Raw genomic sequence first — 24758 nt, forward strand, 5'->3', positions numbered from 1 at the left:
TGGAAGTCATGCGAACAAGTAGGCGAGTGTGCATGTATGCATGTATGCATATGGTATTTTTAGTTTTGTGTACAAAAATCCAAGAAATTATGGTACATTGAATACAAATCAACAATAACGACATAGATATATATATATATATATCTAGAAACGCAAATCCCATCCGATCTTTGGACCCAACTTGGGAAGCACTTCAGCGACAGTGTGCATATCCTTGTCACCACGGCCAGACAGACAGACAATGATATCCTTGTCTTTCGGCAACTCCTTTGCAACTTCGAAAGCGTGATAAAGAGCGTGAGATGATTCCAGGGCAGGGATGATACCTTCGAGCTGTGTGAGTTTGCGGAAACCAATGAGTGCCTGAGCATCGTCAGCGACGCGATACTCTGCACGACCCGAGTCCTTGAGGTAAGCGTGCTCAGGTCCAACACCGGGGTAGTCCAAACCAGCGCTGACAGAGTGAGTTTCAATGATCTGGCCCTTTTCATCTTGCAAAAGGTAGGTGCGAGTACCATGCAAGACGCCGGGAGTGCCCTTGGAAAGCGTAGCAGAGTGGAATTCAGTGTCAACACCGCTGCCGCCTGCTTCGACACCAATGATGCGGACAGACTTGTCTTCAACGAATGGATGGAACATACCAATAGCATTGGAACCGCCGCCAACGCAGGCCATGACAACATCGGGCAACTTGCCCATCTTTTCTTGGAGCTGGCGCTTGCTTTCGCGGCCAATAACCGACTGGAAGTGACGGACGATCATAGGGAAAGGATGAGGACCGATGGCGGAGCCGACGAGGTAGTGAGTGGTGGAGACGTTGGTGACCCAGTCGCGCATAGCCTCGTTGATAGCATCCTTCAAGGTACGCGAGCCGCTGCTGACGGGCACAACGGTTGCGCCGAGCATGCGCATACGGAAAACGTTCAATGCCTGACGTCTACAGTCTTCTTCGCCCATGTAAACAATGCATTCCATGCCGAACTTGGCGCAAACGGTGGCAGTGGCAACACCGTGCTGACCAGCGCCGGTTTCTGCGATAATTCTCTTCTTGCCAAGGCGCTTTGCCAAAAGGATCTGACCGACGGCGTTGTTGATCTTGTGTGAACCAGTGTGGTTGAGATCCTCGCGCTTGAGCCAGATGCGAGCGCCTCCGGCTTCGGCGGTCAACCGATCAGCGAGCTGCAGTCTCGAGGGACGGGCAATGTAGTCATAGTAGGACTCAAACTCAGCTTGGAATTCAGGGTCCTTGATGGCATTGATGAAGCATGTTTCCAGCTGGGACAGGCAGTCGACCAAGACTTCAGGCACGTACGCACCACCAAAGTCACCAAAGCGAGTGGTGAGTTCATAGAACGACTTGATTTCTCTCTTTTCCTTTCCAACAACAATGCCCTTTCCTGCTACCTCATTGACTTCGAGGTCTGCTTGTGGCTGTGTGCTGGATGCGGCAAGCTCTACTACTTCTTTGCGACCGCTAACTTCAGCGCAGTATTGCTGGACGACCTGGGGAACATCCTTGCCGGCTTCTATGGCTTCGCGGATGACAGTGATGAGTCGGGAACCAATAACGACACCCTCGGAGTGGGAGCCGACAAGGTTAAAGTGTTCACGTGTGGATACACCGAAGCCGACGGCAAGAGGAACATCGGTGTACTTTTTGATGCGAGAAATAAGCTGAGGAAGTTCTTCGTTGACTTGGTCGGATGCACCGGTGACACCCATGCGCGAGACGACGTAAATCCAGGAATCGGCTACATCTGCCAGCAGAGAGATACGGCTTTCGGGGGTGGAAGGTGCAATGAGAGGAACGTAGGACATGCCATATTTCAAGCAGCAGTCGCGGAAGCTGTGTGATTCTTCAGGAGGCAAGTCGACCAAAATGTAGCCATTTACGCCAGCAGCTTTACAGTCTTGAATAATCTTTTCCTCGCCGTACGCCAACACCGGGTTGTAGTAGCCCATAAACACAATGGGGATTGTCAAACCTTTTGACCGTGCCTCGCGAACCATTTGCAAGCATATGGTGATATCAGTGTGGTGTTTCAGGGATTCAGTGTTGGAGTATTGAATCGTAGGACCGTCAGCGAGAGGATCAGTGAAAGGAATGCCTGGATAGACGCGCGCGGCACGCACACGCAAGTGTCAGTAAAATCCCCTCGTCATAAATTTATGCGTGTACGCATCGACTCACCTAGTTCAATAACATCAGCTCCACCCTTTTGCAATGCGAGCAAGATATCAACAGTCGCAGAAGGTTCAGGATAGCCTGCTGTGATGAAAGTAACAAAGGCAGGGCGGTCTGTTTTGCAAAACGCGTTGTTGTTATTACTTTTTCCCAGACGAGCATTCAGTTTGCAGTTTCAACGTACTTTCAGCTTTAGCTCTCTGGAACGCTTGACGAAGTCCAGCAGACATGGTGTGTTGTTTGGAAAGGTAAAAGAAAGGTATACGACGAGTTGGATGGGTGTCTCATAAATCCCGCAATTTGAAGTTCCTCTTTTTTTGATGTGACTCAGATGTGGAGTCCGCAACATCTTAATCTCCTGGCGACCGAGTACAGTGGCACATCCGTTGCGCGGAGACCGAAGCATCCCGTCGGCCTGGGCAGCAGATTGAATAATGCACGTTTCTGTTTGCATTTCTTCACCAAACCATGGTCCCAAGCTCGCTCCAAAAAGTGAAAAGTGTAAAAAGGAGAATGATTATTTACAATGACTGTAGTTCATCAGCGAAGAGAATGAAAGCAGTGGAAAAGAGGAACGCTGATTGCAAAGGCATTAGTAGCATTCCAACACCGGCTTGTTGCTTGTCTTTCTTTGTACTACACAGCAGTGGTCAAAACGCCGGTCGACCGAACCTTGGGTGGCAGCATAATGGTCGATCTCGTTTCACACGGAATACTTCCACCACTCTGTCCTTTTTACTAGTCACAATACATATTACGTTTATGACAAGCCCGCTATGCTGTATATGTTTATAGTAGCAGCAAAGTTCTGTTCCTTTTCTTCAATGATCCGGAACTCTCTTGCTGTAACTATATCATACGTTAATGTAACAATAAAAAGAAACAGGATATACATGCTTGCTTGTATGCTTTAGTGGGACTGTACAAGTTTGTAAGAAAGCATCCATTTGTGCGAATCAAAAGAATTCGTGTGTAAAATTGTGTCCTCGTGCTGCCTGTCATTCTCAGAGTGACATACACGTCGCCGGTGCGCATCTCGATGCATTCTGCCAATAGATGTATTATGCACACGGCATGACTATGATGCCGCCGTCTCGATCACAATCCAAACGCCATGATCATCGTGATCAACATTTCCTTTTCAAGATGATACGTTAGTCTGGAAACGAATGCAAAAAACTGAAAATCGAGTTCTGGGAACTTGGTCTCGCTGACACGTCAGAGATGCATGCATTCCTTGCGACTTAAATTAATAGCATTTTTTTGTTTCAATCTACAGTAGAAGCTATGGACAATTCTCATGTACATAGGTCGAAATCGTGCAGTTTTTTTGTGCCTTACTCGAGCCGAGTTTGTTTGCTTGATATGCATTCTCTGCGTATTTCTATTCGAAAGAAAATTCCAAGTATTTACACTGCTTGCAGGATTACCTTTCGCAGCAGCAGCAGTAGTAGTAAGAAGCAGCCGAGGTCCCGGTATCCAGATCTCCCTCTGCACTGCGCTGCGATGCGTTGCAGCTTAGTCCACGCAAGAAAGAAAGAAAGAAAGAAAGAAAACTGGAAAAAGAATTAGTAGTAGTAGTAGTAGTAGCAACAGCAGGGAGAGGGCGAATGCGATCGGCGGGAAACACACGTCCACCATAATGGAGAAGGGTCCAGTCCGATTTTTAAAACTTTCTGAACCTCGGGAACAGAACCATGATATCATTGCTTATTTCTTCTTTTGCATCTGCTGTTTATTTATACCATGTACAAAAGTATATAAAATGATAGACAGAGAGAGCTAGAGGTTTATTTGCTACCGTAAAAACGCCCAATGCATCTAGAGATGGCTTCCAGCCACGGAGCACAGCAGCAAATAGGTTTTAGGGCTAAAGCAATATTACCGAAATTAAGAACCTGCCCGAGATTCTGTCAGAGACTGCTGTGTTGCCTTGCTCCCTGTTGCTGGGCATTGGCCCATGCTCTGCTTCGGCTTTGCAGCGGTAGACCAGCATAAAAGCATGATGTAATGTGGCGAATTACACGTATATGATGATATTAGCTTTAAGGTTCCATAAACTTACAGAACAAGTTATTCTGCACTTGCTGCTAGTTTTTCTCTTTACCTCTTGGCAAAGCCCATCCTGCAGGAAAGTATAACCGGGAATGTCATGAGCCCTGACTCCTTGGTTCACACTTTCTAACAAGCTACTCGAGAAATAAGCGAAAGAAGAAAAGGAGAAGGGGAGATGAATGCGTGAAATAACAACAAACTCCATTGTCTGTGATGGTCCTGAACGGCGTGCGGGCCATGTACAGGGAGAGCAGAAAGCGCGACGACGCCGCTGACATGTTCCTAATTAGAGCTCATGTCAACAATAATAATAATAGAAGAGCTTGGCTGCTCCCAGCCCGCCTGCATCTATGCATGACACTTGCAGATTGTTTCATTCGTGCGTATATGCCATTAGAATACTGTAAACCGGTTGCCGTTGGGATGTCCGTCCTCTCTCCTTATTCATTATCTCCTGAGCAGGGGAATCGAAACAGAGGATGGAAACTCACAGTATATATAAAGTGACCTTCTTCCCTTCGTGTCGAGTAAATTTACAGGTCGCCAACACAAAAATGAAATCGACGTACGCTTCCGTTGCCTTTTTTGCCCTGTTCGCCTTCTCGGCCAACGCGCTCAACTGCTCTTGCGACCAAGACGCAGACACTCAACGATGCTGCACTGTTGCCGGTGCCTTCCACGATGCAAGCAACGAGTGTATTTGGGACGATACAGAAACCGACTTGGGCCTTTGGGACTTCGTTGACTGCTGTGGTGGAAACGACTTTTACGACTGCAAGGACTTGGATCCTGATGAGTGGCACTAAGATAGACTTAAATCGTTGTATCATACATAGCAGAAGAAGACTTATACACGCATTCCATCCATAGCATTTCAACAACTTTAAACATTAGTGGCCCCCTACCCTTTTTTTCATGCTTCTCTTCTCCCAATCCCATTAAAGTTTCGGACTTCACCTTGATTGTTAAACTTCTTGTCAATCAAATCTCTGCTGGCTGCAGCTGCTCTCAGATTTCACGCTCTCTCTCTTTTTCCTTTCTCCTTCTCTTCCTCTCTATGCTCCAGCGATGTTTCAGCAAGACAATTGGCTTGATCTAGAAGCAAATGAGCTAGGTTTCTATAAGCTGAACAGCGCTACAGTCGAAAGAATATGCAAACTTTTACCTACGCAGCGCGATCGTTATGAAGCTTGCTTGATCCATAGATCGTGGCAACCAGGCGCTACAAGCGCATTGTGGCAAGACCCTGAATTCAGACACCCAGACTCGTTCAAGCTGTTTCTCGCAGCAGTCACCTCATCGAAGCGATCGGCTCTCGCGGTCAGGCGGCTATCGCTGTGTGTTCGCGACGCTGACTCTTTGACAGCCTTCCAGCCTGTGCTAAAGTCCAAAGTGGAGCGTCACACACAGCAAGACATATTTCTTTCAAATCCAAAATTGATATTGCACATGGCTCGACAGTGCGAAAAACTGCAGTCGCTGCGGATTTATGGATGGCGTATAGAGCCACAGTTACTCGAACAACTAGCCGGCATCCTTCCGGAGCTGCAAGAGATCGTCCTTATCGGCGCAAACGATGCATTCCGTGACGAAAGACGATTTCGACTGAGCGCCGTGCTTCCAAAGCTCAAGAAACTGTGCTTTGACGGCGACTTTCTGATAAATCCAAGATTGGCAATGACAATAAGCAACCGCTGCCAGAATTTGCGCTCCCTGCAAATGTCTCTGAAGGGCATGGCCAAAGAAGCACTCGATCGTCTGTGCTTGAGTGATCTGCACTTGGAACAGCTCACATTGACAGATGCAGCTCCGATGCATGACAGCCATGTTGCCCAAGTCCTCGAGTCGTTCAAAGGTCTGCGAGAGTTCTGCCTCCATGGAACTATCAATGTTACTTCCAACGTCATATCAAACGCCTTGTCGAGGTGCCCACGTTTGACCAAACTCGAGATTCGCGCTGACGTTAACAGTCTCTCATCGAGGCAACGTCCCACTAGAAGCTCGACGTGGCGTCATCAATATACACCATTGCGTGTGCTACTCCTGGAGAATCTCATATTGCCGGATAATGTTTTAATGAAAGTTGCTTCGCTGTGCCCTGACCTGGTTATCTTTGGTTTGCTCAATTGCTCGCAAGCGACCGATGTAGGCGTTGGCGAAATCTGCCGACTCGCGAACCATTTGCGCGAACTTTACCTGATTGGCTGCTCCAAGGTGGGTCAGGCAACGCTTGAAGATATCATGGACTGTCGAATGCGAGAAGCTATCCGGCAAATACACATAGAAAACTGCGGAGAGCTCGATCCACCAACGATATACAAACTATGCTGTGCTTGCGCCGATCACAATCTTCGTCTGGTGCGACTTGTGGGTTACGAAAGCTTGCAAGATACGATTATTGGAAAATTCGCGGATCGCAATACTTCTACTTTGAATCAAATAACCATTGATCAACAGAATATTGATGCGCTGGCAAACATCGATGCGCACGCGGAACCTGAGCTCATGATGCTCCCCAAGAATAGATATCTTACCGGCGAACACATTGTATTGCTCTCCAAGGAACTGGGTATAGATCTACGCACACTCGAGAACATTCTGGACAAAGTACAGGTATTCGCTGAACAAGTAATATGTTCCTTTGATTTGGGATTGAACTAACTAGAGAATATATCTAGTCTGACAGTCAGGATGGATTGTATGATGAAGATGATGGTTTCGAAATCCGGGATGAAGACATTGAAGGCGACGACGAACACGAAGAAGACGATGAATTCTACAGGCCGGAGCAGGCTCCCGCTGCAGAAAAGTCTCACGCACAGTATATCCAGAAACGTGAGTCATCCTTTATTTGAAGGGCACTAGAACCAAAAATTTAACGCCTCTTTTTCTTTCTTACGAGTAGAAGCACACAGTAAAGCTAATTTCCGACCGACAACTCCAGCATTGTGGGCACATACTAATGATTCAGCTATCGAGGACATAATACCACGATCAGCAACAGATACCCCCGGTGCACGCTCAGCGGCATCAATATATACCACCAAGCACCATCGCCCGACACCGTCCCCAGTGGCAACAGCAGCTGCGCAGCAATCGCCGGCGTCAATGGATTTCAGCGGTTTCTCGCCTCAGAGTCCTGCGTTGAGATCAACGGGTTCGAAACACTCTACATCTACCCAACATCGAGAGCCTACACCTCCGCCGCCGCCGCTCTCGCCTAAACAAATGGAACCGGAACCTGCTCCAGGGCAAGACTTTGATTTGAGAATATCAGATGACATGTTTGTGGCAGACGAATGGCCTTCCCTCTCGTGCGACAAGCAGACGTCCTCAACATCCGAAAAGCAGCCTGAAGTATCTGCATTGGGAGGATGGGGTATGTCTAACACCGCCTCGTGGCCCAAAAAGGCGGCCAGCGGTAGCAACGCTCAAATAGTGTCAGCCAAGCCGTCTGCTTCAGCAGCTTGGGTACCTGACACCATGGAAAACCACGAATTTGAATGGCAGCAACAAGCTTTGGATGTCAACGTGGCTAGCTTGTACAAGAAGAAAAGATTCGCGCGCGACATTGTGACTTTACAGACGGATGGCTGGGGAACTCCCAAGAGCTACATCCCGTGGGATGATATGCGAAAGCAAGGTTTCGCTCACGAAGTACTCGAGCAGCAAAAGCAAACAGCGTTTTGGGACGTGGAGAGTGGAGAGTACAAGATTATGAGCGAAATGCAAACTCGCGACCACTCCGCGCCAGCACCACCGCCGCCTTCGCAAAAGGTAGCGCACATTTTGAACGAAGAAGCATGGCCGGCTATCACGTCGAATAGGATACAAACGTCACCTGCTAAAGCGGCGCAGCCTCAGTCAACACCATCGCCGCGTGCACAAGCAAGATCGATGACGAACGCAGAAGTGCCACCATCACCTCTTCCAAAGAACGAAGTATTGAGCTCGGATAACGAGTCAATCGATTTGGATGAAGACGACGGTGTATTCATCAAGACATCACCTAGCCAGCAGCCGCCGCAGCCTCCAAAAGGTAAACATCCTCCTTCTTCTTGGTCTTCTTCCCCGTCTGCAACGACATCCCGACCTTCTTCCTATTCATCGCCGCCGATACATCCTGGCAAACCGGCGTGGCTGTGCGTAGAGGATTGGATAAAGCACAATCATCGATCCAACACTCGTCGTCCTTTGGAGCTCGCTCCACCGTTAGGTGCAGAGGTGGAAGAAGACGAAGAAGGTTGGGGTGACGCGCCAGTCCGTGCCAGTCCAGGTTGGCCATAGTCTTCTTTCCCCACATACATACATTTTGAAAATCCGTCGTCGTCGTTGTTGGATGGGACAATAAACTCTCGGTCATGCGAGATCCATTTTTAACACACATCTTTTATCTACCATGTAGGATCGAAAGGAGCAGCAGCAGCATCCAACGATGCAACCGAAGGGTGGCTCAACTTTGCCATGAATGACTCGAAAGCGACCGCTGCCAGGGACCAACAACTTCGAGACCAATACATAAACGCAATGAAGCAGCAACAGCAACGATCGCCTGCTGCGTCTGTGCAATCACCATTGTCGGCAGCGACGGCGGCAAATGAGCAAGAAGTGTCTGTTCCTTGGACCGGCGACGCAGCGGCAACGCAACACCAACAACAACGAACGGACGAGTCGATGGGTCTATTAGTTGATGCGAATTCAGACGACGTCGTCAAGGCTGAGGACATGCATGACAAGTCGGGTTCAAAGAGCGAAGTAGTACAGTACGACTCTGCGCTGTGGCAGACCATGTCAAGTCTCAATGTAGAACCAACGACTCCGGCTGCAGCCACGTCTTCTACTGTAACAGATGCTTTTGTACATAAACAACAAGAACAAAAGAAACCGCCATTGATAGCCACTGCCAAGGGAGGTCAACCGCTGTTCGCAACGGGATGGGACAGGGCCGAAAAACATAGCATCCCTGGAACTTCAGATAACGACCGGCCGTTGCTGGACACGTCGTGGAACGACGTCGAGAACAACAAGACGGCAAGTTTGGACGATGCAGAAGCGCCTCCTCGTTGGGACAGTTCACTGGAACCAGCGAGCAGACTACAACAGGCCGAGCAGCAGTATCACGTGCTAGTCAATGAGCAGGATGATTTGGAAGCTTTGTTGACAGGCAATCCATCATCGACGGCATCGCAAGCACCTCCTTCGCCGCAGTCGATTGCTGTTGAAAGCAACAACAACAAAGATAACGTTCCATCTTCTGCGACACCAGCGCTCGCAGCAGCAGCGACAACGACAACAGTAAGCGAACAGCCATCTAAACCCGAGGAAGGATGGGGCAAGGTTGTATGCAAGATGGAGATCGAATTATCACAGAACGAGGGACCCAAAGTCTTGGTGCTATACGAGGTAACATTTGTCTGTGCATTTTCATATCATGTATATTTTTCGTTTTCGCTGATCCCATTTTATATCTAGAACCGCAACGTGGAGGAAACAGTGGCCGAATACTGTGAAAAGTATAATGTAACGAATCTATATCAAGATATTCTCAAAGCAGCCCGAGGCACATACGAGCAATTGTATGCCAAGCGAATCGCAAGGAGAAAGAAGAAACGCGCAAAAGAATCCAAAACAGACGATGCACTCTTGTTCTAAAAATAAACAAAGTAATACAATAACAATACTAGTCCCAGCATAATGTCGCAGCAAGTTAGTAATGCAATAAACACACACACATACACGCTTTCAATCTGTGATATTTTTGCATGTGGAAAAATGCTGGTTTTATTATTGAACTAGTCGTCTGCATTTACTTGCGAGCGGCCAAGCGGGAGTTGCGGGCCAACTGACGAGCGTTCAAGCGAACAACCTTCTTGTCGGAGGCGACGGGAACAGCCTTCTCCTTTTCGGTGAGGATGATCTGGATGTGGGAAGGCGAGCTCATGAAGGGGTTACTGTGGGGAAGCAAAGCGTCAGTATCTCTGCTGCTTCTGATCTCCCGTTTTAACTTACATTCTACCGTGGGCGCGGTAAGTGCGGCGACGGTGCTTGGGGGCCTGGTTGACAATGACGCTGGAGATGACGAGATCCTCAACGTTCAAGCCCTTGGCCTACAACATATACCTAAGTACATATACATTTTTTTCCATCTCCTTTTCTTTCTTTCATTTACCTCAGCGTTAGCCTCAGCGTTCTTCAAGAGGTCAACAATGTACTTGACCGACTTGACGGGCCAGCGACCCTGGGTGGTCTTGAATTCCTTGGCTTGGGCGGTACGGCCGACACCACCGTTAAAGCGGCGGAAGGGAATGCACTGCTTCTTCTCGGTGACATTCTTCAAGTAGGCATAGGCCTTGTTCAACTTCATACCCTGAATGGCAGCAGCAACTTCGTGGGTATTCTTGAACTATATATTCACGAGTTAGCTTATTATTCGCTCCACTGTGCCGTCTTTAAAACTGTAAATATACTTGCGTGAACACGAAGGTAGGAGCCACGGGACAAGGCAGCTAAAGAATTTCCAAATCATTTCACACTTTAGAATCGCAACAAATTAAACCATGACATTACAAACTTACCCTTGCTAGGGTTGGACGGAGTGGCAGCGTACTTCACCATGGCAACTGAATGGGTTCACAATTTGGAGCAATGTTAGATCATCGTGTCTCCTTTTTTCCGCTGATTGATTCCAAAATTTCGTCCATCCATCCATCTGTCGATCCATCCTCTATCCTCTTCCCGTCATTGCTGTTGTTGGTTGTACCGTATATACGTTACCTAGCTAGATGGCAATTAAAAGAGGAGGCTCCATAGCAATAGACTGACTGGATCTTCATAGCGGGCTTCGAAGTCCGCTTGTTGCTTGGTCAATCAAACGTCGCCCTGAAGTCTGCATGAGTTTCAAGCTACAAACACGCCCTATTCGTACACCCAACGAGAAAAACGATGTGACCACAACACATGGCTATAAATTCTTATCGTTGAGCTTCTGATATCTTGAATTAATTACAAGAATGAGGATTGTCTGGTTTTATTAGACAAATCATACTACATAGTTCTAGATCTAAAAACTAATTAGTCGCAGGACATTGACCGTCATTGGTAATGATCGATTTAAACTTCAAGATACCGTGTCCACGGTTTCAAGTATCCGTACTTTAGCCACAGACCTAAATTAAGCATGTTTGCTACGTTGGTGCATTACAGGATGATTATGGTGAAACAAATAACGATTGATTCGAAATATGGAGGGATTTCTGGATGATGGCCTGTCCTTAGAGCAGCTCAGTCAGCGATCAGTAATTCATGCACTGGATGACAAATCAGCCTCCCGCTTAATCACCTGGATCCAAGTGATAACTTGCAGAGTTCATCCGTAGTGCTTGTCACAAACAATCATTCACTCCGAAACCATTGCCCTCATTCCGCGCATTTGTAAGCGATTATTCACAATATGTGTAATATTCTACTTTGGTCTATGCGTGACCCAGAGTAGGTTCCTTATTATTGCCCGGAATCGGTGAAATTAATTCACCGAAGGTTGTTCCTTCTGAGCACTTCCAGAGACTATCTCTGTTGCAATATCGAGCGATTTTCGCATGTTTTTGGCAGAAAGATGTAGAGAGTGGCATTGAACATTGAAGAAGACCCATGCTAACGTAGCAAGTCTCATTGCTAGGCTGATACTTTTAAGTTAGTATTGTGATTCGAGGCTCGGCGGCCCGTTCACCGAAGTCACCTGCTCCGATCCTACTTCGGCCTCTTACGTGAGCCGCAATCGTAGGTGTTCCGTCTCACGCGAAGTTGTCTAGCGCGCATACCGTCCTTCCACCTGGATCAATATATAAAGGGGGAACCTAAGCCCGCCGGTAAGAGTCCAATCCATATTACTACTAGATCAAAAAACCGCATTTTACTAAATGACCGCCCGCCGGTAAGAGTCCAATCCATATTACTACTAGATCAAAAAACCGCATTTTACTAAATGACCGCCTCTTCTCTTATCCCCATCGCAGCGCTCTCTGGCTCTGCTCTGTTCAAGTTAATCAAGGTCGGCAACATCCTATTGCAGCATCGCGTCGTACTTGCTCCTATGACACGTCTCCGCAACGACCAGAACCACGTACCTACTGATCTGGTGCGCGAGCACTATATCCAACGCGCTACTCCTGGTGGACTCTTGATTACAGAAGCTACTATGATCAGTCCAATGGCCGGTGGTGTCCCACATGCTCCTGGTATTTACACAAAAGAACAGATTGAAGGCTGGAAGAAGGTTACATCCGCTATCCACGACAAGCAAGGTTACATCTATTTGCAACTGTGGCACATTGGTCGAGGTACTTCCTCCAAGTTCCTTCCCAACGGCGCTCTACCTGTCTCCGCATCCGCGATAGCCATCAAGGACAAGAACATGCTTGGTGATGACTACGAAGTTCCGCGCCCACTTGCTATCGACGAGATCAAGGAAACTGTCAAGGACTATGCTCAGGCAGCCAAGAACGCCATGGAGGCTGGTTTCGACGGTGTCGAGATCCACGGTGCCAACGGATACTTGATCGATCAGTTCATCAACACGTCTAGCAACAAACGCACTGACGAGTACGGAGGCTCTATCGAGAACCGCGCTCGATTCGCCATTGAAGTCGTTGACGCCGTCGTTGACGCCGTTGGTCCTGAGCGTACCGGTATCCGACTCTCGCCCTGGTCAAACTACCTAGACATGAAAGATGAAACACCTTACGACACCTGGGGCTACATTGTCAGCAAGATCCAAGAACGCCATCCTAACCTTGCCTACGTCCACTTTGTCGAACCTCGCAATGACGAAGGTGAAACCGCTGAAAAGAAGGATAGCTTGGATCCATTCAGAGCAATTTGGAAAGGCAAATTCATTTCGGCTGATGGTTACACTGCTTACCCTGAAAGAGCTGCCAAGATCGCTGACGAAACTGGTAACCTCGTTGCTTTCGGTCGTATCTTCACCTCCAACCCGGATCTCGTTCAGCGTCTCAAGAATGGTTGGTCTTTGAGAAAGTACGATCGCGAGACCTTCTACGGTGGCAACCACGTTGGATACACCGACTATCCGGTCTACAGCCCTGAAGTCAAGGCTTAAAAACAATATTTGCATATGTACATGCCCACAGCAAATATGAAAAAGTACCTTGTGTAGACCAGCAAAAGTCGACCAGAAAAAATTAGCACCTTTTGCACAACTGCACAGTAACATGTATTATTTGCGACAGCTTAATAGAATTTTCAGTAAATAAATATAATAAAATTTTATGTGTTATCGTCCTTTTTATGTCACGTGCTGTGCTATAACTACATATAGTGTGTCCAAGATAAACGATAACTGAGCGGATACAAAGTGCAACATACCAACCATTTGATACCGATCACTTGGTATAATGCCTTATCGATCTCACTTGGCACGTCTTCTTCTTCTTGGATGTATGAAAAACTGCCATGTTTCTATAATCGTACTATTTCCAACGATCCGGGATTCATATCGCAATTTGTAGTAGTAGAAGATATTCTAGCTGGAATCGATTGCAGGAAAATACAGATTCCGGGATTGAAAAGTGCACCGATGATGCTATATGCTATGATCATTGTACATATATCCAGATTACTTATAGTTCTTGATCGTTACATACATCACTACTGGTGGTATCAGAGAAACGATGAGCAAATGCATTTGGACCGCCCCGGTGTGCGACGGGCAGCACAAAGCTTATCTTTTGAGGTACCACTGATATCGCGGCCCGCTTTTTCCAAAATGGGGATTTTTGTGATCCAAGCACAATCTAGTGCATTTGGAACTGGCTGTCAGCACTAGCGTTTGCTCGTATCTATATAAATGTAAGCATCCATTCGCTTGACTTGTCTCTCTTTTCTAAGTTTTCGCCACTCGTCATCAAGAACAAGTCAAGGGCAATGGCTAAAAGATGGGTCGATAAAATTAACCAGGCTGTAGCGCGATCCGTGGTGGGCCGGTACTTCCAGCTGGAGGGATCCTGTGCCAAGCGAGAGCGAAAAGGGACCAAATTCACGACTGAACTTCGAGCTGGATGCACAACATTTTTCGCCATGGTATATATATATAAAAGCTTTCTCGCCGTGAACAAATTATAGCCTAACGACCGGGATTGCTCTGCATCGATCACGTAGGCTTACATCATATCCGTCAACGCATCGATTATTAGCGACAGCGGTGGCACCTGCGAATGTACTCCTACTGAAAGCGATCCGACCTGTGACAACGATGCCGAATATATGATCTGCATAAATACGTTTCGCAACCAATTGATTGTCGGTACAGCCATCGTTAGCATGATTGCCACGTTTTTAATGGGCTTTGGCGCCAACTTGCCCTTAGGTATGGCCCCCGGGTAAGTCACTATATTTCGGATATCATGTATGATCATCATCGAACTCATTTTCATACGTCATTATCAAGTATGGGTTTAAACGCGTATTTCACATACAATGTAATGTCTCGCTTCAGCTCTCAAGTATTATAGAAATTAATGAGTATATTTTAGGTTGTTGGATATCACGGGAGCGGCAAGGTTCCTTTTCGCACGGCCATCGCCGCTGTATTTATCGAAGGCTTTATCTTCATTGTTCTGACGATTCTGGGAATCCGTCAGATGCTTGCACGACTGATACCTATGAGCATCAAGTATGCCATGTCTGTCGGTATCGGTCTTTTCCTTTGTTTCGTTGGTTTGCAGTCCTCGGAGGGTATCGGTCTCGTCGGGGCAGATACTTCTACTCTAGTCACATTGGGTAAGCATGAACGCAGAGGTATCATGTCGAGCAACAAAATTCATCAAAAAATATATAGGTGGATGCCCATCAGAGTACAAGGATGCAACCACTGGCGAATGTACAGGTCACCATATGGAGTCTGGAACTTTGTATATGGGTGTGTATAAAGTGTCAGCAAACGATTTACGTGCGCATTGAGCTTATCTGACGTCAACTTATTAATGTCACTGAATATACAGGCATCCTCGGTTTACTCATCATGTCAATCCTACTTCTCTATCGTATCCGCGGTGCACTCTTGATAGGCATTGTTTTCATCGCTATTACCTCCTGGCCGCGTGTCAACAAAGTCACTCTATTCCCATACACCGAAACTGGCGATTCCATGTTCAACTACTTTAAGCAGGTCGTCACGTTACCAAGCTTGGACATGTAAGCGGTATAAGTAGACAGCAATCATAAGCGATATCGCTAACTTTTACTATGCAGGATCAAAGCTCCGTTCCATTTTGACTTGAGTCATCGAGAAATATGGATAGCCCTGATTACATTCTTGGTAAGCTATTTTTTTTTTGGAACAGTAACAGTGCATTAATGTCTCTAACTGTACCTGAAAATCTATCCTGCTGTTTATTCACACAGTATGTCGACATTTTGGATACCACTGGCACGCTGTACTCGATGGCCAAGTATGGTGGTTACATGGACTGTGCCGGCGACTTTGAACGATCCACGGTCGCGTTCTTGGTGGACGCGACATCCATCGTTATCGGATCCTGCTTCAGCAGCTCACCCGTTACTGCGTTTGTTGAATCAGGTGCTGGCATCGCAGAAGGCGGACGCACAGGCCTTACCGCTATCATGATTTCGTTCGGCTTCTTCATCTCCATTTTCTTCTCTCCGATTTTTGCAAGCTTCCCTGCATGGGGGACTGGTCCTGCACTGGTGCTTGTAGGCGCCATGATGTGCTCGACCGTGCGAAACATCAATTGGGACTATCCCGGCGATGCCATCCCTGCGTTTATCACCTTGGCCGTGATGCCTTTCACCTATTCAATTGCGTACGGCGTCGTCGGAGGCATCATCGCTTACATTATCATCAACGGCGTCGCATGGATCCTTGGCAAAGCTACCTTTGGACGCATCCGGCCCGATTACTCGCAAAAGGAGGAGTACCTGAAGCATGTCTTAAGCAAGTCTCTCGCTCCAACTTGGATGCAGTTCTTGATTGCCAAGGCGAAAGGCAAACCGTTTAGCTGGGAAGAAGAGTATGATTTCGGGGAGTATCAAGAAGGTAGCGCTACGCGAGCCTCAGGGACAGGAGAGATTAAAGTAGATAATTACCCGGAAGCAGTCGTCACATCAGCTATGTTTCAAGAAGAGACGGGTGCGGTGCAAAAGCATTCCAACAAGGACGAGAAGAATAATCCTTTGTAAATAAATGAAGCTTTATATATAATATTTATCATTCATCTTGTAACCTGTTTATAATATATACATATGCAGTATCTTTAAGCTAATGCACTAATCATCCGTAACTACTTCCGTGAAGTGATGATAGGGTACCGTACCATTGCAGCAGAGGAGTCCGGTGGTCGGACCACCAAATTTAACGATTGTGTGGTGTTGCACTCCCGACAGCTTCGCCCAGGTTGAGCCTTTCGTGTTTCAACTCGAAGAAGCCAACAAGCATGTCCGGCTACAATATCATTTATGTTTTCCTGGTGCTAGCAGCGGTGTCAGCTGTGGGATACCTTTTGACTCCAAAGGGCACCAACCAGACGTAAGAGACGAAAACCATATCCAATCGCGTTGCAAAACAAGTAACCTGTAATTCCATCAGTGTCATTCGAACAATTATTGTAATGTCGCTTGCCTGCTTCTGGCTAATGCAAGTATTGCCTATACAACGTACGCACGCTTTATATGCTCAACTAATCTTTATGTTTTCTTGTAGGTGGTCTATTACGTACCTCTGTCAGCTGCATCCGTTGATCAATCCGAGGAAGTCGGGTCTTCGACCACCACACGAAGAATGAACTCCCCATAGAGCATCCCCTCGTCAAAATACCTTTTGTCAATGGTCGAAACGCATGCCATACCCAACCCCTCAGATGTTCTCTTTTCTTGTCTTGTATACTCGCCGTACATAAATCCGAGGAGACGTGAGCAACTCAACAATTGAAAAAATGGTTTATGGAATAAGTGCGATGCCGTGATAGACGGATGTGGCTATCGGCATAACGAAAAAAAGAGCAGGAGCAAGTGCATCCTTCATCGCAGAATGCGTCAGTCTTAAACATGGCATATTTCAACTATCGAATCTGGTCGAATGGAGAGAAAGAATTCTACAAAGTGATGTAAATAGATGGACCTAAGGATATATGCATTAGGAACGAATCTATACACTTGATATAGATTAGGGCGGCTTTAGATACTTCACTATGTAAACCATGCAAACGCCTGTTTCCCACTGTATATTACATGTTTACAATCATCGAGTATATCCTGTGTGGACTTCAAAGTTATCCAAACATTCAATCTTTCTAGCTAAGAGAAGATGATCTTATAGCAGGTAGCGTAGGAGCATCAGAATAATTACGTTGCCGTCACTCGAACTTACGATAGCATGAACAGGAGTTCTCTTTCGATCAGCCAGTCCTCATTGGAAATGTATCCCAAACTTGTAACAGGATCGGGTTGACCAAAAGAGCTCGAAGAAACGCCTGTTCTATCATCTTCCTACTTTACAACAATGTACTAGCTTCATGTAAATAATCTGAACAACTTGAAAGTTATCCGAGATTTTAGACGCTGTATCACAGACCGCATGACAAGATACTCCTCTTGTTGACAACCACTTTATTTTCATGAATCAATTCTACATTTCTATACATGGATGCCGTTCGGTTCATGTTGAGCAATGAAAAGCAAAGACAACAATGTATCCAGGAACCACCACGCGGAGGCGACATCGCCAGTTCCCAAAAAAATAGGCGAGATGCTACAGATATAATCTGTATTCTCTTTGTAGCTGTTATCCTTGTGCTGAAGGCATACCATTGCTATAAAATAGGAGCGTTGAAGCTCAAAAAATGATCCGGCCTTGTACAGCTTATACTTTTGCTTGGACTACTGCCTTGGACTGCCTGTATTCACCTGGCCTTGAGTAGCCTTGTGTGCTTTGGGTGCCTCGGAACCAGGATCTAGAAAAAGTACCCTTGACCACTGAAGCACTTGACAAATTCGAGTGATACTTCACGGTTGCAATGAGCCCTTTGACGGCTTGTATGCATCGAACAATTTCGAATGCATTGAGTAACTTGGAATCGGGACTATGAAAAAGCCTTAATCGCTGAAGTATGTGATAAATTCGACCGGTACTCAAGCGGTTACAATGAGTCCTTGGGTCTCTTTGTACGTCTTGAATACCTTGACTTAAAACTTGACCAACTTGCTACGGCGGCTGTCCCGTGGAGCCTGTTTCCACCTCAGGCGTTCGGTGTTCCTACTTTATGCCCCCTTCCACCGTCTCGACAGTCCGCGGCGGGCAACGAGGAGAAATCGATCGGCGGCAGGCACCTACGAGCCGCGGACTGCTGCTGACCTTTGGAATAACGGAGAAGGTCATAACCCGATAGTTACCTGCAGTGGAACCTTGAATCCCTTGAGTAGCCTTGGTAGTCTTGAGTGCCTTGTTGGGACCAGGAGCTGGAGAAAGAAAAGTTGGTCAATGAGCAACATGAGTACTTCGACAGATCCTTACAGAGGGTGACCGTGATTGCGGAGTCCTATGGGCTGGCAAGTGATGACCGCAAGGTCTTGTATGGCCATTCCTCAACCTTGATCTATTGCGAAGAAAAGAAAGCGGGAAACAATGGGAAACATTGGGAATCTGGGGCCCCGCATCCGCGTCGCTCGGACTGCCAATTATTCGATTCTTATTATTATTCTTGGGTCAGAGTGTCTGCCACAGCAGAACTAACTAAATCTACTCTAAATAGTTGTGCAATGTAAAAGAGACATTCACTAAAGGGTGCCAGATGGAATAGTCATGCATTCTTTCCATCGATCGTGTGATTCGGTAGGATATGTTACGAGGCCTTCAGGTACGGGAGAAATAGATAGATTAAGTGGCACGGGCGGTTCTAGAAAAGCATTTTCGAGGAGAATAGAGGATAGACACTCAGGGTATGACTCTGTGAAAAAAAGCAGCAATGAGAAACTTTCGAGACTACATGATCACGGATGCTATAGGACGACTGAGATGGAGGAGGCATGTCTAAGGGGCAGGTTTTCTATAGACAACACACGAGGGATGAGGTCGGAGAATGTCCTCTGGCAATAGGGGCAAACCGTATGCCACCGAATCCCAAATTGCTGAAGTTTGGGGAATTGGATAAATACTAGCCAAAGTATACAAACATGGATAAAAATGATGATAGTTATGAGCAGCATTGTTTGACTGCTGAATTACTTTTTGGCTTTCGGCCTACTGTGGGTTTGTCCCAATACATGACGTTTTAAGAATATAATATCATACGTTTTATTCTCTCCTTGGCCCCTTTATGCTATTTTTGCCACTGCAAACTACTTTAATGGTTTCGAGCTCTGTTTCTATCAAACTTGATTACAAGCAAAGCATAGCGACTCCCTGCAGTGTTCCTACTATGTATCAAGTCTTGAATTCTTAGGTGGCATGGAGTTATATACAGCTGCTCTAAGATAATAGAAACATCGATATCGTATAAATTTCAATAATTCCACATATATCCGTAGCGCCGGCAACGTAGAAGATGAAGTAAACTACCAAGAATACAAGGCACGTTCGTATAACGGGTTGAAGCCAAGATCTTCCTCGAAGAGCCATATCGATGCGACAGGATCAATTAATTGGGGCAAATCTGCTTGGGGGATACCGTGTTGCCAAGCGATGAAAATTTGAACGGATGTCTCATAGGGACCTAATATATAAAGTGGAGAGTGAGCCAGCCAAGAGCACTCAATTGCAGCGAGTGCGAGGCCACTGCCTGGCTGTTTAAGACCTCTATCGTAAGTGTGAGAATCAAGAATAATAATACGAGCTTTAAGAGGTTAAATGATAGTTGAGATCTGGTATTGAAGGTTCTTAACTGTAGCATCCAGGACTGTCTATTGTTGGCTAGAGATCAGCATAAATATTGATAGCAGTTTCTTAGGCATCATCGTCGAAGGTGTTGGAAAGAGATCCGGGATATACCAGTAATCCTATCGAAGGATACATACCAATTTTTTAGAGCGGCATGATAACTGATAAAGTAGAGAAGGATTTAAATTAGCAATTCCTCGATCATCTGGTTGTTGCGTGAACAGCCCGACAATTTTCATCTCCTCTTCTTCCCGCGATACCACTGTTTATTGAATCACTCCGTGGTGCCTGTGCTGCCCATCGCCGCTCCCTTCCTTTCATTTAGTCAACAACGCTACTTCTTATACCTACTACCAGACCTTTCTCCCGTGAAGAACTCTTCCTACTACCCGCATACCAGTGTGTAAGTGTTTGGTGGTTTGGACCTCAGGCTATTTGGTCATCAGGCTCACCCATTTCCGCCATTGTAGCTATTTATTCCTCAATTTGCACCAGCGAGTACGACGATATAATGGGACTTATGGGAAAGCTAAAGACCCAGTTTGATCTCTGGAAGCTCGAGAAATATACCAAAAGACGCCAAGTTGCTACTCCAGACTTTGAGCAGAAAGGCATGTTAATGCAATGTATATTGCTATGCATGAGGCTCGGTAATCTAATCAATCACATAGACCGAGAATTCTACCGCCAGTATTATCAAGATGGCGTGTACCTGCATCAGACGCAAAAGACGGTTGCCGGAGAAGCCCGCATTCCTCCCGGCAAAGGAGTCAGCAGACGATCAACGTTTCTCGGACGAAAGCAGGAACACATTGTTCGTTGCTCTGAAAACTATAATTATTCTCGATAAAGAAAAAGTTACAAAGTGTACTAGTACCTTTACTACCTCTTACGTTTGTCTTCTTAATTGCTTTGCGATGAAACGAAGAAAACTGCCACAAAGGGGGTTTTCACGTTGCACAAAAGATATTCAGTTGGTGGCCTCACAAGATTGTCCTGATCATTAAGCTTCTATGCTTGCTTTTGGTAAAATTCGACTCCACCAGTATTACAGGTGTATTCATACACTACCATGTCAGAATATACACAATAAAGCTTATCAATCACACCATATATTCCTTGAGACTTGACAAGACGGATTTCATTGATCACGCTCCGTTTTGCGAGACAACCTGTCACGTCCGCGTCGCGCACGCGGCATTGGAAATGTCTCTTTCATCCAAAGTTTCCAGTAAATATGGTAAGTGACTAGGATCAAAGAAATAAATCTTAGGTCTAACCCTCAATTGCAGAGCCAATCACAAAGTTCCCAACGTGGAGGCAAACGAGCCATTGAAGAAGAGAGCGACGACGATTACGGTGAAGGACCGTCAACGCAGCGGATCAAAGTCGATGAAGCAAGCAGCCAGAGTCAAAATGTCGATTGGGACAGTGAAGTATATATACATATCTGAATATTTGAAAGCATTGCATTTTTTAGCTGAACGACCTTGGGCAGGCCCTTTCACGTAAAGTCAAGGATACCGTCCGATATGCTCTCGCATGCGAGTACAAACGAGTACCAATACGTCGTGAAGATATTAACAAGAAGAGTAAGTTAAACTTCGACTAGACTCAGTAACGATTAATCTAACCAGATATTTCAGTCCTTCATGAAAGAACGCGAGAATTCAAAACTGTATACCAAAAGGCACAAGAGAAATTAAAGTACCTCTTCGGCATGGAAATGTCAGAACTTCCTTCAAGAGAAAAAGGAGGCTTAAAAGTGAATCTATGTAAGAAACATGGAGGATATTGGACCATTCAGACACACTGACTGAATTTGGTTGCAGCAAAGACCGACGGTCCAAAGGCACAGAGTACAAACAGTTATGTGCTGATCAACAAGCTCGACGCAAAATACAAAGTCCATGAAATCCTCCCACACAGCGAAGAAGAATACCAGCAGACCGGTCTGCTATATGTGATTTTGGCTTTGATCTTCGTGCACGAAAAGACAATTACAGACGGTAAAAATGAACATTTGCAACAACTATCAAGATTAATTGCTAATAAGCTCTTACCGGTTACAGTCGATTTAAAACAAAACTTGGATCGCTTGCGAGTCACCGATGAGACAGAAACATTTGGAGATAGAGAAAAGCTCCTGGAATACTATGTTAAGCAAGGATACCTTCATCGTGCCAAAGCTGGCGAAGATCCTAATAGCGACGTGGTCTATCAATACTATTGGGGACCACGAGCAAAGATTGAAGTTGCAGACACAGACATTACCGACTTTATCATTTCAGTGAGTATATGCAAATTATATATGAGGCGAGCCTAGTATGATCTAAGCAAGCATTGCTTTATAGTTGTACGATGTAGAACCAGATGAAGATAAGCAGTTACGAGAATATATCTTTAAGGCAGCAGGGTATGCAAGCAAGGACTAGAAAATGAAGAAATTGCTATCAATTCTCGCCAACACTTTCAAATCAGAAAAAAAGATCCGTCGCAAAACATTGAAAGCAGGCCTCCCTGACTCCATTTCGCCTTAATTCAAAACCATGCATATTTGATATCCTGCGGCGTGAAGTTCTAGAAGAGTCAAAAGTCGCCATATCTGTATATTATTTCCTTGTGTTCTGTTTCTTGGCTTTCTTTTGGCACAACCAAAGCTAGCAACATCACTTACAATACATCATTAATCTTTTGAATTGCATTGTGAATTCCCATGTAAAAGAGGAGTTTCCTTCGTCGTAACACCTGCTGCAGGTTGCACCATTCGCCCTGCAAAGCAACGGAAAAAATCCCCGCTTCTGGTTTGCATTTCCACTCCACTTTGTACGTTTCTCACCCCATAGATCATGAGCACGACACCACCTGTCAACAAGAAGACCATCTCCAAGGAAGAATGGGAGCAGCGCTTGAGCAAAGTGAAAGTCAACAAACAGTGCGTATTCTTACAATATATCGGATGCAGTCGCTAAGTGACGAATGTTAGAGACTTGAACCGTCTTGTCATGAACTACTTGGTCATTGAGGGATACAAAGAAGCTGCCGAACAGTTCAGTCTGGAAAGCGGTTTACCACCCACGATCGACTTTGAATCCATTCAAGAACGCATGGAAATTCGTCACGCCATTCAGTCGGGTGATGTAGATACCGCCATTGAACTAGTAAACGACGTCAACCCAGAGGTTTGTTTCGCACTGTGTGCGCTGCAGTTTGTCTTTCGGTACGACTCATGGCTATGAATTAGATCCTTGATACCAATCCCCAGCTCTTTTTCCATCTCCAGCAACAACGACTTATAGAAATGATACGAAACGGCGACTATGCCGGCGCGTTGGAATTCGCGGCAGAGGAGATGGCACCACGAGGTGAAGAACACCCGGAATTTCTGCAAGAATTGGAGCGAACTATGGCTCTTCTTGCATTTCAAGATGTACAATCCTCCCCGGTGGCAGATCTGCTGCTTCCTGGACAGCGACAAAAGACAGCAAGTGAACTCAACGCCGCCATTCTGTTAAGCCAATCGAGAGAAAAAGATCCTCAACTACCGAATCTTCTAAAGATGCTCATGTGGACTCAAGAGCAGCTTGATGAACGCATGACTTACCCTCGCATTGAAGACTTTGTATCTGCCGAACTTGTAGTACGAGACCATCAAGGTAACACAGTCGACGATGCTATCGATGCCGCATCAACTCCTTTATAATCCCTCCACTTTCATCGATGACCATTTTCATTCCCCTCCCCCAACTTTCAAGCCGATATCACCACACTCTAACACACTTATATCCTGTTTTCTTCTTGTCCTGGTGCAATTACTGTACAGTTTCTTTGAATGCGAAATTTACATGGAATTACGCTGGAATTAGGCTAAAATGTGTTCAAACGAACGAGGCTGGGATTGCTGAAGGGCAGAAAGAACAGTCTCTACGCGCTCTTGGGGACATTCTGGGCTTTCGCTTGGATCTAAGTACAAAACCTTGTCCAAGCCTTCAAAGACTTGCGGAGAAGGTGGTTCATAATTGGAAACAAAGCGACGAAGGATATGTACTCCTTCCTCGCCGCCTACGCCGGTGGGATGCTCCACACGATCCAAGATACGATCAGCGCATGTCTAAATATATCATCTCATGAATACAAATCGTCATTGGCACGTAATGGTCTGTAAACGTACCTTCTGATCAGCCGAGAAAATGATACAATCGACTGGTACCTGAAATTCATTAGCGATTCGGATCCAGGTACTTCGTTGTTGTGGATCAAAATTGCATCTATCTATGACAACATTGAGCTGCTGCCGTAGATATTTCCTACACTCGTGCTCGCAGCGTTTGCGTGAACCAAGATCGTCTTGATTAACCCTCCGCCAATCCTGCAACAGGTGGTGTCAGCTTTCTGCCTTGATCCTCAACAGCAGAACTTGAAAGCTTACAGATTTGTATTTCACAAGGCTGTTTGAAAACGTGCTCTTACCGGATCCTGGCAATCCGACCAGGATTAGTACACGATTCGCCATGCTAAAGCAAACTTTTGCTTGGTCAAAGCAGCGGAGACACGCCGGAGTTTCTTTGTATTCCCTTGGGGCACAGTATGACACCAAAAATAGCAATCAACTGA

The 24758-nt window shown here is 46.1% G+C and overlaps 12 protein-coding genes across 12 annotated transcripts; 7 read left to right on the forward strand and 5 right to left on the reverse strand.

Moving 5' to 3' along the window:
• Positions 1 to 144: 144 nt before the first annotated feature.
• On the reverse strand, positions 145 to 2415 carry VTP01DRAFT_10126 (uncharacterized protein; the record flags this gene model as incomplete). Its single annotated transcript, XM_069378454.1, has 3 exons — positions 145 to 2108; positions 2192 to 2299; positions 2370 to 2415. The coding sequence occupies 3 exons, from the start codon at positions 2413 to 2415 to the stop codon at positions 145 to 147; spliced, it is 2118 nt and encodes a 705-aa protein (XP_069239551.1).
• A 2379-nt stretch (positions 2416 to 4794) lies between these two features.
• Positions 4795 to 5046, forward strand: VTP01DRAFT_10127 (uncharacterized protein; the record flags this gene model as incomplete). Its single annotated transcript, XM_069378455.1, has 1 exon — positions 4795 to 5046. The coding sequence occupies one exon, from the start codon at positions 4795 to 4797 to the stop codon at positions 5044 to 5046; it is 252 nt and encodes an 83-aa protein (XP_069239552.1).
• Positions 5047 to 5308: 262 nt separating this feature from the next.
• On the forward strand, positions 5309 to 9892 carry VTP01DRAFT_10128 (uncharacterized protein; the record flags this gene model as incomplete). Its single annotated transcript, XM_069378456.1, has 5 exons — positions 5309 to 6853; positions 6919 to 7075; positions 7146 to 8279; positions 8646 to 9643; positions 9713 to 9892. 5 exons carry the CDS (start codon positions 5309 to 5311, stop codon positions 9890 to 9892), a joined length of 4014 nt encoding a protein of 1337 aa, XP_069239553.1.
• A 154-nt stretch (positions 9893 to 10046) lies between these two features.
• VTP01DRAFT_10129 (60S ribosomal protein uL22) lies at positions 10047 to 10855 on the reverse strand (the record flags this gene model as incomplete). Its single annotated transcript, XM_069378457.1, has 5 exons — positions 10047 to 10191; positions 10250 to 10347; positions 10410 to 10643; positions 10712 to 10746; positions 10816 to 10855. The coding sequence occupies 5 exons, from the start codon at positions 10853 to 10855 to the stop codon at positions 10047 to 10049; spliced, it is 552 nt and encodes a 183-aa protein (XP_069239554.1).
• Positions 10856 to 11762: 907 nt separating this feature from the next.
• On the reverse strand, positions 11763 to 12055 carry VTP01DRAFT_10130 (uncharacterized protein; the record flags this gene model as incomplete). The annotated part of the gene is made up of 2 exons (XM_069378459.1): positions 11763 to 11911; positions 12004 to 12055. The coding sequence occupies 2 exons, from the start codon at positions 12053 to 12055 to the stop codon at positions 11763 to 11765; spliced, it is 201 nt and encodes a 66-aa protein (XP_069239555.1).
• Positions 12056 to 12221: 166 nt separating this feature from the next.
• Positions 12222 to 13355, forward strand: VTP01DRAFT_10131 (uncharacterized protein; the record flags this gene model as incomplete). Its single annotated transcript, XM_069378460.1, has 1 exon — positions 12222 to 13355. One exon carries the CDS (start codon positions 12222 to 12224, stop codon positions 13353 to 13355), a length of 1134 nt encoding a protein of 377 aa, XP_069239556.1.
• An 824-nt stretch (positions 13356 to 14179) lies between these two features.
• On the forward strand, positions 14180 to 17066 carry VTP01DRAFT_10132 (uncharacterized protein; the record flags this gene model as incomplete). The annotated part of the gene is made up of 11 exons (XM_069378461.1): positions 14180 to 14335; positions 14414 to 14634; positions 14703 to 14733; positions 14788 to 15034; positions 15093 to 15173; positions 15256 to 15448; positions 15506 to 15572; positions 15659 to 16449; positions 16668 to 16799; positions 16860 to 16911; positions 16974 to 17066. 11 exons carry the CDS (start codon positions 14180 to 14182, stop codon positions 17064 to 17066), a joined length of 2064 nt encoding a protein of 687 aa, XP_069239557.1.
• An 839-nt stretch (positions 17067 to 17905) lies between these two features.
• Positions 17906 to 18850, reverse strand: VTP01DRAFT_10133 (uncharacterized protein; the record flags this gene model as incomplete). Its single annotated transcript, XM_069378462.1, has 4 exons — positions 17906 to 18081; positions 18176 to 18351; positions 18529 to 18727; positions 18793 to 18850. The coding sequence occupies 4 exons, from the start codon at positions 18848 to 18850 to the stop codon at positions 17906 to 17908; spliced, it is 609 nt and encodes a 202-aa protein (XP_069239558.1).
• A 497-nt stretch (positions 18851 to 19347) lies between these two features.
• Positions 19348 to 20994, forward strand: VTP01DRAFT_10134 (uncharacterized protein; the record flags this gene model as incomplete). Its single annotated transcript, XM_069378463.1, has 4 exons — positions 19348 to 19373; positions 20519 to 20547; positions 20615 to 20755; positions 20816 to 20994. 4 exons carry the CDS (start codon positions 19348 to 19350, stop codon positions 20992 to 20994), a joined length of 375 nt encoding a protein of 124 aa, XP_069239559.1.
• A 387-nt stretch (positions 20995 to 21381) lies between these two features.
• On the forward strand, positions 21382 to 22579 carry VTP01DRAFT_10135 (uncharacterized protein; the record flags this gene model as incomplete). The annotated part of the gene is made up of 7 exons (XM_069378464.1): positions 21382 to 21384; positions 21437 to 21580; positions 21643 to 21736; positions 21791 to 21919; positions 21977 to 22153; positions 22217 to 22434; positions 22499 to 22579. The coding sequence occupies 7 exons, from the start codon at positions 21382 to 21384 to the stop codon at positions 22577 to 22579; spliced, it is 846 nt and encodes a 281-aa protein (XP_069239560.1).
• A 414-nt stretch (positions 22580 to 22993) lies between these two features.
• Positions 22994 to 23847, forward strand: VTP01DRAFT_10136 (uncharacterized protein; the record flags this gene model as incomplete). Its single annotated transcript, XM_069378465.1, has 3 exons — positions 22994 to 23079; positions 23131 to 23326; positions 23389 to 23847. 3 exons carry the CDS (start codon positions 22994 to 22996, stop codon positions 23845 to 23847), a joined length of 741 nt encoding a protein of 246 aa, XP_069239561.1.
• A 159-nt stretch (positions 23848 to 24006) lies between these two features.
• On the reverse strand, positions 24007 to 24657 carry VTP01DRAFT_10137 (uncharacterized protein; the record flags this gene model as incomplete). The annotated part of the gene is made up of 3 exons (XM_069378466.1): positions 24007 to 24255; positions 24316 to 24513; positions 24574 to 24657. The coding sequence occupies 3 exons, from the start codon at positions 24655 to 24657 to the stop codon at positions 24007 to 24009; spliced, it is 531 nt and encodes a 176-aa protein (XP_069239562.1).
• Between the last annotated feature and the right edge of the window lie 101 nt (positions 24658 to 24758).

The sequence above is a fragment of the Rhizomucor pusillus genome (genome assembly GCF_041956525.1).
Source record: "Rhizomucor pusillus strain CBS 183.67 unplaced genomic scaffold VTP01scaffold_8, whole genome shotgun sequence".
In the NCBI taxonomy this organism is placed as follows: domain Eukaryota; kingdom Fungi; phylum Mucoromycota; class Mucoromycetes; order Mucorales; family Lichtheimiaceae; genus Rhizomucor; species Rhizomucor pusillus.